General features: G+C 59.2%; 1 protein-coding gene across 1 annotated transcript in view; it reads left to right on the forward strand.

Moving 5' to 3' along the window:
* Positions 1 to 216: 216 nt before the first annotated feature.
* LPCAT1 (lysophosphatidylcholine acyltransferase 1) overlaps positions 217 to 12,857 on the forward strand; it is a 63,088-nt gene continuing 50,447 nt past the window's right edge. The window contains exon 1 of the mRNA XM_004059081.5: positions 217 to 494. Coding sequence (XP_004059129.3) covers positions 360 to 494 — 135 coding nt within the window. The 5' untranslated portion in view covers positions 217 to 359. The remainder of the gene's footprint in view (positions 495 to 12,857) is intronic.

A 12,857-nucleotide genomic window follows, 5' to 3' on the forward strand; every position in this document is an offset into this window, starting at 1 on the left:
CCTTTCTCCTGGCGCAGACCGTGCCGGGGATCCCTGTGCTCCAGTGGCTGCAGGAGGCGCCCCCGGTCCCCAACGGCCCCGGCCCCCCACAGACCCCAGAGAAACCACCAGGTAGCGGAACTCCGGCTGGTGCCGCCCCTGCCGGCCGGCGGGAGGCGAGGCTTCCAGGGACGCCCCGCCCCGGCCCCGCCCCGGCCGGCGCTCCCGCTCCGCCCACGTCACCTCCCGCGCCTGCGCGCCCGGCCCGCTCCAGTCGCCGCGCATCCTCTGCCCGCGCCCCGAGACCCGCGCCCAGCTAGCCCCGGCCCCGCTCGGCGCCCCAGGCAGCTCGGCTGCGCTCGCCGCGGGACGGCGCGGCCATGAGGCTGCGGGGATGCGGACCCCGGGCCGCCCCTGCCTCCAGCGCAGGGGCCAGCGACGCTCGGCTGCTGGCGCCCCCGGGGCGGAACCCGTTCGTGCACGAGCTGCGCCTCAGCGCCCTGCAGAAGGCCCAGGTGGGTGCCCAGGGCGCGCGGCCCCGGGAGCCGGCGCGGACGCCAGGGATGCTGGGGCCAGGGAGGCGCGGCCGAGGAGGGGCCGGGGAGGGGGCCTGGGGCGCGGCGCGGCCCTGCGAGCCGCGGCGCCTTCCCTCCCCGCGGCCGCCCCTCAGCTCGCGTCCCCGCCGCCCGCACCCGATGCCTCGGTCCCTGCGCCGGCTTCCCGCCGCCCGCACGCGCATCCTGGTCCCTCAGCGCCTTCCTCGGGGTCCCCGCTTCCCATCCCCGCCCCGCGTTCTGCTCCTCCCCCCCGACCCCTGCACCCTGAACTGGGCCCACAACCCTTTCTCTGCCTCCCAGAGCCCCGACCTCGGCCCCCGCGGGAGCCTGGACCCGCATCGCCGGTCCCCGCGCTCGTCCCTGGTCCGGGCCCCGCCCGCCTTGGCAGGCCCTGCGCGCAGCCCGGGGACTCCGGAGCGGCTTTGCCTGGACGCGGCCCGCGGGCGGGAGGGCACCGCGGCGCTGGGTGAGCCTCGTGTGCGGGGCCTGGTGGTGCCCGGGACAGGGCGCGCAGGCGGTGCGGGTCCCCTGTAGGGTCCCCTGTAGGCGCACGGGTCTCCCTGCTCTGCGGCCGCACGTTGCCTTCTGGGGTGCATGCTTCGCTCCTGTTGTAAGGGATGCTTTCTCGGGGCTGGTCTGACCCGAATCAACTTTATGCAACCTGGGCTGCCACGTGGGGGGGAACGGTTTGCTGAGATCCTGCGATGGGACAGTGGTGAGGGGAGACCCGGGGGCGTCGTGGGGAGGGGGCCGCTCGCTGCAGGAAGCTGCACCGGGGATGTGCTGGCTCAGCCTGGCTTTTCCGGCTACCTGGCTGCCAGCTGGGCTTGGAGTTACCTGAGATCCATTCTCGAGAGGACCTTACTTTTGACTCTAGAATAATTCCTAGAAGCAAGCACTGTTTCGGGGCCTATGGGGCTGTCCGGTTTGTAGGGAGCACGCTTCCAATTGTGAGAATAGATTTCCGGGAAGATGGGGATTTGTTAATGCATAAAGTACTTTATCTGAAAGAACCCTGAACTGAAAAGTTCTTGAGGCCAGTTTGAGGTTGTCATTTTCCCAGGACGCCTGCTTTTGCTCAAAGCCCCTTGATGCGGCTGGTCCTCAGGGTATGGAAGGGGACGGGGAGCAGGAGAGCCCGATGGTGCCGCCCCTCCTGGTGGCACACAGGGTGAGGTCGTCCCCAGCCTGGCTCCCAGGCCCTGGCCCCCGTCTCCCTGTGTGTCGGGAGCTGGACTCTGGGGCTGGGGCGGCGCCGGCCCCTCTGCCGCCGCTCTGCCTGGCCCTCTGTCTGCCACATGCTGTCAGCTGCCGTGTGCTGTGCCCCTCAAAGGAGGGCTTGGGACACGGTCGCTCATTCTGTGCCCCTCAACCATTCCTCCTCTTCAATCCTCACCCCCGCCCAGCCACCAGGCTCTCTCCCTGGTCACTCTCCCTGAGTCACTCCCAGCAGGCTTTCTTCCTCCTGCACTCTGCTGCTCGGAAGCCCTCAGCGGGGACGCCCCCGGATGAAATTCGAACCCCTGCTGTGGTTTCCAGGGCTTCCCCAGCCCTGCTCCTGCCCCAGCTCTGGCCGCCTCAGGCATGCTCTCTCTTCCTGCCTTTCCTACTCGCTCCTGGCTACCTGTGGGGGAAACATCAAGCCCCTCCTCCCTGGAGGTCCCCGGAGGCCACTTCATCATCCCTGTCATAGTTGCAGCCCCCGGTTGAGGTGTGTTCTGTCCAAAAGTGTGCACCCACTGCCCTGGCGAGAAGCAGGGCAGAGACTCTCATGGGTAGGTACAGATGTCAGGGCACAGCCAGAGTGCCCAGGGGGGCCTGCTTTCCTCCCCGAGACCTCAGGGTGCAAGCTGCTCCCAGTGGCTCTTGGGCAGGGGGTCATGGAGAGGCTCCTGGTCCTGAGATTGAAGGCTTTGGGCAGCTGTTCTCCCTTGGGCCGAAGCCAGGCAGAGATCTTGGCTTTAGGTGTTGGGGCCTCTCAGAGAGGGGGCTTGCTTTGTTGCCACTTCAGAGGCTCCATCTGAGGAATTAGGTGTGTTTGTACATCCAGTCGTTTCTGCTGGATGTCTGCAATGTGTGGCTCAAGGGTATAGTTTGTAAACATTCTCAAAGTTCTCTGCAGAAACATTTTGCTTTTCACCAAGCATTGCTTTGCAAAGCTTTTACTTTGATGTGATATATTCTTGTAAAGTTTCCACAGAGTGAAATAGCCTATCTTTCAAGCCAAGAAAGCCTTCTTCCCCAAAGAAAGAAATGGGTCCAGTAGTGGCTGACACACTCAAGAACCCGCAGAAACCCAGCTAAGTTCCCAGTTGAGATAAAGCAGTGAGTACCTGCATTTACCTGTGAGCATTTGCTGCCTGGGAGGGGCTGCTGTGTGTCTTCGGATTAGCGCCATGCGGGGACACCTCCTCCTCCAGCCAGCCCATCTGTCATTTAACTACAGATTTAGTGAGGAGCTTAAGTATCTCTTTGGACAGAAAACAGCACATTAAGATCTGAAAAGAGGGATCAAAGCCATCAGGGTCTGTAATACGTGCAATGTTTTAATCCTCTGGCTAAAGCAAGGATATAGATTTAGTAGAGAGTGGTGAATAGTATGGTACAGGATCTTAGTGAGTTCAGCTGAAGTTCTTCATAGTCACACATTCGTATATCGTTTTGGAGTCATGAAGTGGTTTCTGTCACCCAGGGTTTTCTCGGTACTTTCCTTGGAATCTGTGGGTATGAGTATTTCCCACTATGGTTCTGATGCGTTTTCCCCATTTCTTTTTTTTTTTTTTTTTTTTGAGACAGTGTCTCTCTGTCGCCCAGGCTGGAGTGCAGAGGCGCCATCTCGGCTCACTACAAGCTTCGCCTCCCGGGTTCACACCATTCTCCCGCCTCAGCCTCCCGAGTAGCTGGGACTACAGGCGCCCGCCACCACGCCCGGCTAATTTTTTTTTGTATTTTTAGTAGAGACGGGGTTTCACCGTGTTAGCCAGGATGGTCTTGATCTCCTGACCTTGTGATCCTCCCGCCTCGGCCTCCCAAAGTGCTGGGATTACAGGCATGAGCCACCGTGCCCAGCCCATTTTCCCCATTTCTAAAGTCTCTGCTGCTCAGAACCAGAGTTGGCAAGAACTTACATCCTGGAAAGCATAATGCCTTCCTGTGCACCTTGGAGCTGAGTCCTTGGACGGGCGTTGCTGTCTCAGAGTGGAGGAGGCTGCTGGGTGCCCGCCTGCCCACGCTGGCTAATCCACAGAGAGGATTATGAGGAGGGTTGAGTCCAGGGACAGATTCTGCCCCTCCCTGCCTGGTGGCCCTGCATAGAATTTACCCAAAAGTGGGCCATCTTTTTCTCCACATTTTTATACAAATATCTGAGTTGTGATTTTTTTAAAAAACTCAGGAGCAGGACTCCGCCCTCTCAGCCTCGCTCCTGAGTCCAGTGTGGCCACTGCAGAACAGGAATTCGTGTGCCTGCACACGTTGCCAGGCTCCTCACGTGGATGGCTGTGTTTGCAGTGTGTTCTTGACCCTTGGTGCCCTCCAGGCACACATGCACGGGGATGGGGGTTCCTCAAGCTTCTCTGAGCTGCTCCTGCTGCCCACTGGGTCCCTGGGTGCTGCCTGCCTGGATTCAGTAAGACTGGCTCTTTGCTCAGCCCCATTGCCGGGCAGTGGATGTGGAGGGGTGGGGTGGGCCAAGGAGCCCTGGGCAGTGTACCCGGTGGGAGCACAGGGCAGCCACACCCTGTGGAGGATGTGCAGGAGAGTGCCTGTCCCTTGGGGAGGATGGAGAAGGCCAGGGATGTACAGGGCCTGCTGTCTCCCTGGATGCCTCAGAGGCCTTGGAGACGGTGCCAGGCCCATGGCCCCCAGCTGCCTTCTATGACCTGGGTGTGATGGTGCCAACTGTTTTGGCCCAGTAGAGGCCCAAGGGTCATTTCCCGTGTCCTCGCCTCTGGTTACTTTGCCCCAGGAAGCACAGGTGAGGACACAGAGGCCCAGCTGCTGTGCCGTCTCCCAGGCAGGGAGGGCAGCGTGGGCTGGCTTAGCATGGATGCCTGCCCTCACCTCACAAGGAGCCCTGACCTTAGGGAACTGGCTTTTTTCTCAAAGTCATCGAGAGCATTCCTGTAATCCTGTCTAATTTTCCGAATGAATTTTCCTAATGACTCTCTCGTGAAACTTAGTTGTGGTTAACTTTGCAAAATGGGAAGGAGGGTTCAAAATTGGAAAAGACTTTACTTTTCATTTTTTATAGCATTCTGTCCTAAAACTTGGGTTTCTAATATGAGTGTGTGTATGAGAATATGTGTGTACACACACGCATACACATATACATAAGTGCATACACAGGCATATACATGCGAGTGTGCACAAACATCCACATAAGCATACCCACATACACACAGAAGCTCACGCACATAGTTTTGTTTTACAGCTGACAGCAAAGCGCCATCAGTTTCATGCAGAAGCCTGTGATTGTGACCCAAAGCTCGTCTTAAACGGACACTGTCTTTGCACTCCTGTTTCATTGTGAGAAAGAGCCCTTTATCTTATATTGTCAGCACGCATCTGTGCCAACTTTTAAAACTCTGCAGCTTCTGGGTCTGTTTCAGGACTCCAGGCTGGCGTGAGCCATGGGAGCTGCTTTCTTCCCCCCACTCATGCACCCTGCTCTGCAAGCTTCCTGCAGGCACGGTTCCTTTCTCACATCAGCCCAAGTGAGACAACACCTTTCCATTCCCAGACAGGAGATGACACCCAGGGCGCCTCCTTCACTGCCTGTGGTCGTGGCTCCGGAACTCTAAAGGAGCACATGTTTTTACACATTTCAGAATGATGCTGGCCTCTTGCCTGGGTCCGGCCCCCTGTCGTCATTGGCACTCAGGGCTGCTCCTTCCTCCCACTGGAACACGGGGCCATGTGGGTTCTGCTCCTGCCTCTGCTTGCTCTTCACAGCCATGGTCGGTGCTGGCCGCTGCAGGTGCATTTTAAGTTTTTACTGTGGGCCAGGCGCAACGGCTCACGCCTGTAATCCCAGCACTTTGGGAGGCCGAGGCGGGCGGATCATGAGGTCGGGAGATCGAGACCATCCTGGCTAACACGGTGAAACCCCGTCTCTACTAAAAATACAAAAAATTAGACGGGCGTCATGGCAGGCGCCTGCAGTCCCAGCCACCCAGGAGGCTGAGGCAGGAGAATGGCGTGAACCCAGGAGGCGGAGCTTGCAGTGAGCGGAGATCGCACCTCTGCACTCCAGCCTGGGCGACTGAGCCGGACTCCATCTCAAAAAAGAAAAAGAAAAGGAAAAAGTTTTTACTGTGCCCGGGACAAGCAACCTGGGGTAAGACATCAGCTCTGTCTTATATTTTTCTCTTTTTTTCAGCTGTGTTTTTTTTCCGCTTTAAACCACGCATTGCCTTTTCTCTGGAAGGCGTCCAGCCAGTCACCCGGCCCAGGCCCTTCATCCCATGCATGGGGCCACGGTGCATCCCCCACCCTGTGGGACCCAGGGTCAGGAGTGGGTGGGCTCGAGAGAGGCCGCAGGGCCGTGCTCATAGGGGGGCGAGAACCCTGAGGCGTCCGTCAGCCCTGCGGGTTCACTTCTGCATTAGTCCATGTGAGCCGTCATCAGACTTTGCAAATGCTTCCTCTCTGATGTCCACTTTCTTTAGTAAGAGGAGGCAGGCGGCCCACAGCTGCGTTCAGAATGCATTCCAGCTGCAGCTCTCCTGAGCCCTCCGACCTCGTCCCCTTGTCCCCTCGTCCCCTGTGTGGGGAGGCACTGCCAGGGGTGGGGGCTCCTGTCTGGGAACAGCGGCCTTTTCCAAACCTTGATTTTACTCTTGGATTCGACACGTCGCCTCTGTTCCTAGACGAACTGTAGTCTTTAGAAAATGTCAAGCTATGGTCACTACTTGCTTCCATTTTATTTAAATCGTTTTCTTCCTAACATTGGCTTTTTTTTTTTGCAGTTGAATTATCTATTTCTCATATAAACATGTTAGGATTTTGTGCCTGAAAAAGTGGCCACTCAGGAGCCCTGCTGCAGGAGCCGGGCGCGGGACTCGACTACCACACTTGCTGGGTGTCTGGCCCATGCCCGGTGCCTCCTGTGCCTGCAGGGGCAGAGCGCCCTCGAGTGCTGGGAGGGCCCAGGCAGTGGAGAACGTGGCTCCCTGTCCCGCTCCGTCTCACCGCTCTTGTCTGAGAAGGCGCCCTGTGCTGTACTGCTTGGGCATGACTGGTTGGGAGTGTCCAAGCTAGGCTTCCACGAGGTCACCTGTCTTACTAAGCCATGTCCCTGCGTCTGACACAGAGACTGCAGGAGGAGCCCTCCTGACCTTCCTCTTCCTGTTTCCAGGGCCCTCATCCCCACGCGGCCCATGACAAAAGTGCCATGGTTCCCAGGATGGCCAGGAGCCGCGACCGTCCCCTCCCAGTCCTGTGGGCCTCCTGTGGGTGCTGGGGCATGCTTACCATTCCCGGTTACTGTTTCCAGCATTTCCAGTGTAAACCTTTAATCTAGCTGTGAGTCATTCTGAAAATGAGCCCAGGAAAAAAGCATGATGCTAGGCTTGTGTTTGGAAATAACATTATTTTCTAATGTGATCGGTGTTTGTCCCTCTGAAACCCACGTCCTTTTGCAACCCTGGGGGATACTTTTTGCTGTATTAAAACCAGTGCATCCCTGGCTTCTCGGCCATGTGCCAGCAGCATGAGCTCAGGTGTGTTAAAAGTGAGGTGCTGTTCTTGAACTTCCAGCACAGTCAGCTCCCAGCTTCCCTCAGTGTGGTCTTTCCTCTGCTGTGACTGGTGGCCCTCCAACCTCATCCCCTGTGCCCTCGTCCCCTGTGTGGGGAGACACTGCTGGGGTGGGGGCTGGTACCTGGGGACAGCAGCCTTTTCCAAACCTTGATTTTACTCTTGAATTTCACACTTCCCTCTTAGAGCCAGAGGAGTGAGTTATTTCCTCTTAAAGATATTTGCCACATACAAGCTTAAAAAAAAAAAAAGGAAAGAAAGAAAACAGTCTCTCTCCCAGTTCTAAATGTTTTAAAACCCTTGGGGTAGAACCAAAGCTGGGTCAAGGTACTGGAGGGCAAGGGCCCTGGAGCCAGGGAGGGCTGGTGTCCAAGCACAGACAGTGGGGATGCCGCCGGGCTGGGCAGGCGTGGATCAGCATGGAATGTCTGGGCTCCTTAGAGTGGAGTCTGTTTGCTCTCCTAGGCTACCCTGGAGGGGTTAGATCCACCCTTCTGCAGCAGTGAGTCATTGTCTCCATCAGGGAAGAGTCATGGTCACCTGTGTGCCATGTGAATCATCATTGTGACATCCTCATGGGTCCCATGCATCCATCAAGCTCAGCACATCCCAGACTAGACCTGTCCTGTCCCTGTGCCAGGCTGTCTTTGCCCAGTCAGTGGCCCCAGGACCACGTGGCGCCTGTGCCGGTGGGGAAGTCTCTGTAAAGAGTGGGCTCTCCTCTCCCTCACCTTAGAGCGATCAGGTCATTTCTGCCTCCCCCACAACTGCCACCGGGCAGTGGCCTCCAGCCCCCAGCAGCCCTCCCTCTCTGTCCACAGCTGCACGTCAGGCTGGTCACCTCTGTCCCTCCCTACACTCAGAGGAGTGGACATACTTGCCAGGGCCCACAGCCCCTGCCCACTCCCGTTCTACCCACTGGCTGAGCAGGGGTCGGCCTTGCCTCACAGCCCCTGCCCACTCCTGTTCTACCCACTGGCTGAGCAGGGGTCAGCCTTGCCTCACAGACGTTACTGGTGGGCCAGGGGCTCCCTGCAGCTGGGGGAAGCAGGAAGTCCTGGGTGGAGGGTCTCCCATAGCCAGGGACAGGGCCAGGATGTGCTTGGTGGGCTCCCTGGAGATGGTGGCGCAGACCCAGAATTGTGGGGACAGAGGCACTCCTGCAGCTCGGGGGAGTGGGGGTGAGCCAGGATGTTCCGGGGGGCCCCCTGTATTTGCCCGTAGTGTGGAGCAGGGTGTACAGGGTAGGCCGGGGGCTCCTGCAGCTAAGGGGGTGGGACTTAGGCCAGGATGTTCTGTGTGGGCGGCAGTGGGAGGTGGGGGAGGGTCCCAGTATCTGTAGATAGTGCAGGGCGGGGTATACAGGGCAGGCCAGGGGGTTGGGCCAAGATGTTCTGGGGGGCCCCTGTATCTGCGGGTAGTGTGGGGCAGGGTGTACAGGGCAGGCTGGGGGTGGGACTTGGGCCAGGATGTTCTGGGCTGGCGGGGGAGGTGGGGGGCCTTGTATTTGCGGGTAGTGTGGGGCAGGGTGTACAGGGCAGTCTGTGGGCTCCTGCAGCTTTTGAGGGTTTGGGCCAGGATGTGCTGGGGGGGCTCCCTGTATCTGCAGCCAGTTCGGAGTAGGAAGGGCCGGGGCTCCCTGTATCTGCAGCCAGTTCGGAGTAGGAAGGGCCGGGCAGGCTGGGGACTCTTGTAGCAGGATCCCCTGATGCAGGATGTGCTGGGGGTGGGGCTCCCACCACAGGGGGCTTGGGAGGTGCTCTCCACCAGGGCCCCACTGGCTTTCTGCAGATGTTTGTTAAACAAATGCAAGCAGCTAGAAATGCCACGGATCCTGAATTTCAGGATTCTTTTTACTCAGACCGTGCAGGAGGTCGGGGAGATTGGCGTTTCCCTGGGCCACAGCTCCGGAGGGTCTGTCTCAGGGCCTGGGCTGACTGGGAAATGTGCTGGTATGTGTGAAGGTCCTGTTTTGGCTGGAGGTGGAAGGCGGGGTCCTGGTGGAGCACGCAGGGGGACCTTTTTGTTGGAAAGATCCCAGGAGCCTGCTTCTCCCGAGCCCCCACGATGTATCACTGTCTGCAGCGCCTGCATGGTCCACAGCCCCTGAGGTCCTCGAACACCAACAGAGTGAAATGCTGCTGCAGACCTCGGCCTGGCGGCATAGGGTGCATTCCCAACCTCGGAATTAAAATGTGCAGAATGTACACCTGGGGGTCAGGGTGTGGGGCGTTTGGTTCACTTGACCACCTGTGGGCCCTGTCTGGACTTTGAGTCCCCCAGTGCGGAGCAGACCCCCAGTGTCCTGGGACACAGCCTGGGGCTCAGGAATGACCTGTTGAAAGAACAGTACTGAAGAAACAGGCTGCCTTTCACCGCGAGCGTTTGGCATGGCTCTGCTCTGTGAAGCTGTGAGGCCCGTGCACCTGCGATGGCCCCTCGTGCTGCTGTGGCTGCAGCGCTGGCATGTGGACCCTGTTTGTTGTTTTTGGATATCGCTCACTGGGCAGATGAGGCTGGGGCCTCCCTGTGCCGGGCCCCTTGTGCCCAGCATCTCCTGCGCTTCTCCTTCCCTTGGCCTCGAGGACAAAGCTGGTGCCTCCCAGGAGGGCCCTGGCATCTCCAGCCTCTCCCCAGCCGCTGGTGGTGGGGGTTCTGCTCTCGGGCTGCCCATCTGGCCCCGTTCTCATTGGAGCTTCTCCACGGCTCCTGGGACTCCTGCCTCCAGGGCCCATTTCTGCACGTGGGAGCTTTGCCTTGAAAGCTGCCTTCCGAGGAAATGTAATCACAGGGTGTCCCGCCCCACGGGTGAGAGCCTGTGGAAATGGAGGAAATGTCATCACAGGGTGTCCTGCCCCACGAGTGAGAATGTAATCGCAGGGTGTTCCGCCCCACCTGTGAGAGCCCGTGGAAAGGGAGGAAATGTAATCGCAGGGTGTCCCGCCCCACGGGTGAGAGCCTGTGGAGATGGGTCAGGTGTAACCGAGTCCCCGCAGCCTCCAAATAGGAATCTTCAGCCACTTTCTGCTTTTGAAGCTTAGCCTGTTCCCACAGTGGAACGTGTGCAGCCCAGAAGCTTACACTTCTGAGTTTCTGCTCCCTTCCCTCCTGTATTCTTCTTGCGAGCACCTGCCGTGAGCCAGGCCTTGCAGGAGCTGGGCCCTCGGGGTCACCAGGCAGCAATGGAAGGGCCTCCCAGCCTGCAGCCTGTATTGTCGTGGAATCTCTCCTCTAGAGTGTGGGGCTGCAGGTTGGACATGGGGGACCTCATATGCAGGGACCAGAGGGACAGAACTCTGGCTGGGTGTCCCAAACCCTTCAGGGAAGGGGGATTTGTGCAGAGCTTTGCGGGTGAGGAGGCATGAGGACTGTCCGGGAGAGCGTGTGGGCAGGACCCAGAGGCCAGCCTGGGGACCAGAGGAGCGGCTCCGGCACCTGCCTGTCATCGGTCATCTTGAAGCAGGAACTGGGGCATCGGCTGTGATGCTCACATAGCCACCCTGCCTGGGCCCTCCCTCCGTGGGGCTCTGCACTCTCTACTCCTGATTTCTCAGCTGAGCTTGTACCTCCACCCCCATGCCCTTTTCCCGCAGGCCCACACCTGGACGCCTGCGCATGCCATCTTTACATGGGCTGCACCTGTGCCGTCTGAGCCAGGCGGTGCTGCGGTCTCCGTCGGTCTCGTTCTGCCTGCACCTGGACACCATTTGTCCAGAGTGCACATTGCAGGTGCTCAGGAAGTGTCTGCAGAATGAGTAAACGTGTTTTCTTTCACACACCTTTTTACTAGTTACTTTCCAACAGCACCAATGTGTGAGCACCGTGCCCTGTGCTGGCATCACGGGTGTGAGCCAGGGTGTCAGGGAGCTCTTAGTCCAGACAGCAGAGCCCCCTGATGGGAGGAAGACTCCAGGTGAAGGCGTGGGCCATACATAGCTCAGGGGGCCTGAGGGAGTCAGCCCACAGGGCACAGCCTCATTCCAAAGGTTACAAGGTGTCCAGGAATCTGCATTTGTAGTACACAAGGTTAAAAGTCTGAGATGTGGCCCCCCCGCGGGCACTTCAGCAAGCTGTGTCTTCTCCAGTGACTGCAGGGTGCTTGCCCCAGATGTTGGGGGTCTATGGCCCTTGATTCTACGGGAAGCACGGACACTGGGTGCTTCAGGGATAGAGTGAGAGGGAGGCTCTAGTGTGGGGCTGCTCTTGGGCCGGGGCCGTGTGACCCTGTGAGCCTCCGTGGGATGATGATGCTGAGCTGACGGTGACTCTGAAGGCGGGTGTGGCCGGCCCAGCGGCTCCATATCTTCCTGATTGGACTTGGGGCATGGAGGGCCTGCCTTTGTGGCACCACCCAGCACATAGCCCCACTGCCACTCACGGGGCCGCACCCCACACAGGAGCTCAGACTACTGTGCCTGCCAAGCCCTGTCTGGGTGGCCATGGGGCTCGCTCTACTGGCAAATGAGCAGGGCTCTAAGTGTGGTACGCCCTCTGCCACCTGCTGTGTCCTGGTGGTGATGTGGGGCTGCCCAGGTGGAGCCTCCTTGCCTGGCCTCAGCAGGACCCAGCCCACCCTCCAGACACCCGCTGAGACCGGGAAGTGATGCTCCTCCCAAGCCACAGGGCTTAGGGACAGCTGGGGCTGCAGCTCAACACAGCCAGCCCCAGCCATGAGGCTGCCTCCTTGGGGTTGTTGGCTCAGTGGCAAGCAGGAGGGTGCCACCATCTGGGAGCAGAGGATGATGCCCAGCTTTGCTGTGCAGATGCATGAGGCTGCTGGATGGACCTCCCTCCTGGAGGGGCTCGGTTCCTGGCCAACCGAGACTGGAGTGGCCTGATCCCACTCTGGGATTCCCTGGCTGTTCTCTGACCCTGTCTGCTGGAAGCAGCTCTGTGTTCAAGAGAGGAATTCAAGCGGTGTCCTGATGGCAGAGTGAGTGAGGCGTGCAGGTGCATCCCCACGTAGGGTGAGCAAGGTGAGCAGGTGACATCCCCACGTAGGGTGAGCGAGGTGAGCAGGTGCATCCCCAAGTAGGGTGAGCGAGGTGAGCAGGTGCATCCCCAAGTAGGGTGAGCGAGGTGAGCAGGTGCATCCCCAAGTAGGGTGAGCGAGGTGAGCGGGTGCATCCCCAAGTAGGGTGAGCGAGGTGAGCAGGTGCATCCCCAAGTAGGGTGAGCGAGGTGAGCAAATGACGTCCCCACATAGGGTGAGCGAGGTGAGCAGGTGCATCCCCAAGTAGGGTGAGCGAGGTGAGCAGGTGCATCCCCAAGTAGGATGAGCAAGGTGAGCAGGTGACGTCCCCACGTAGGGTGAGCGAGGTGAGCAGGTGCATCCCCAAGTAGGGTGAGCGAGGTGAGCAGGTGACGTCCCCACGTAGGGTGAGTGAGGTGAGCAGGTGCATCCCCATGTAGGGTGAGCGAGGTGAGCAGGTGGTGTCCCCACGTAGGGTGAGCGAGGTGAGCAGGTGGTGTCCCCACGTAGGGTGAGCGAGGCGTGCAGGTGGTGTCCCCTGAGGGGTTGGGGCCACGTGGTCTCTGATACCACGTCTGCTACAGAACCTA

The sequence above is a fragment of the Gorilla gorilla genome, chromosome 19, assembly GCF_029281585.2.
Source record: "Gorilla gorilla gorilla isolate KB3781 chromosome 19, NHGRI_mGorGor1-v2.1_pri, whole genome shotgun sequence".
Lineage (NCBI taxonomy): Eukaryota > Metazoa > Chordata > Mammalia > Primates > Hominidae > Gorilla > Gorilla gorilla.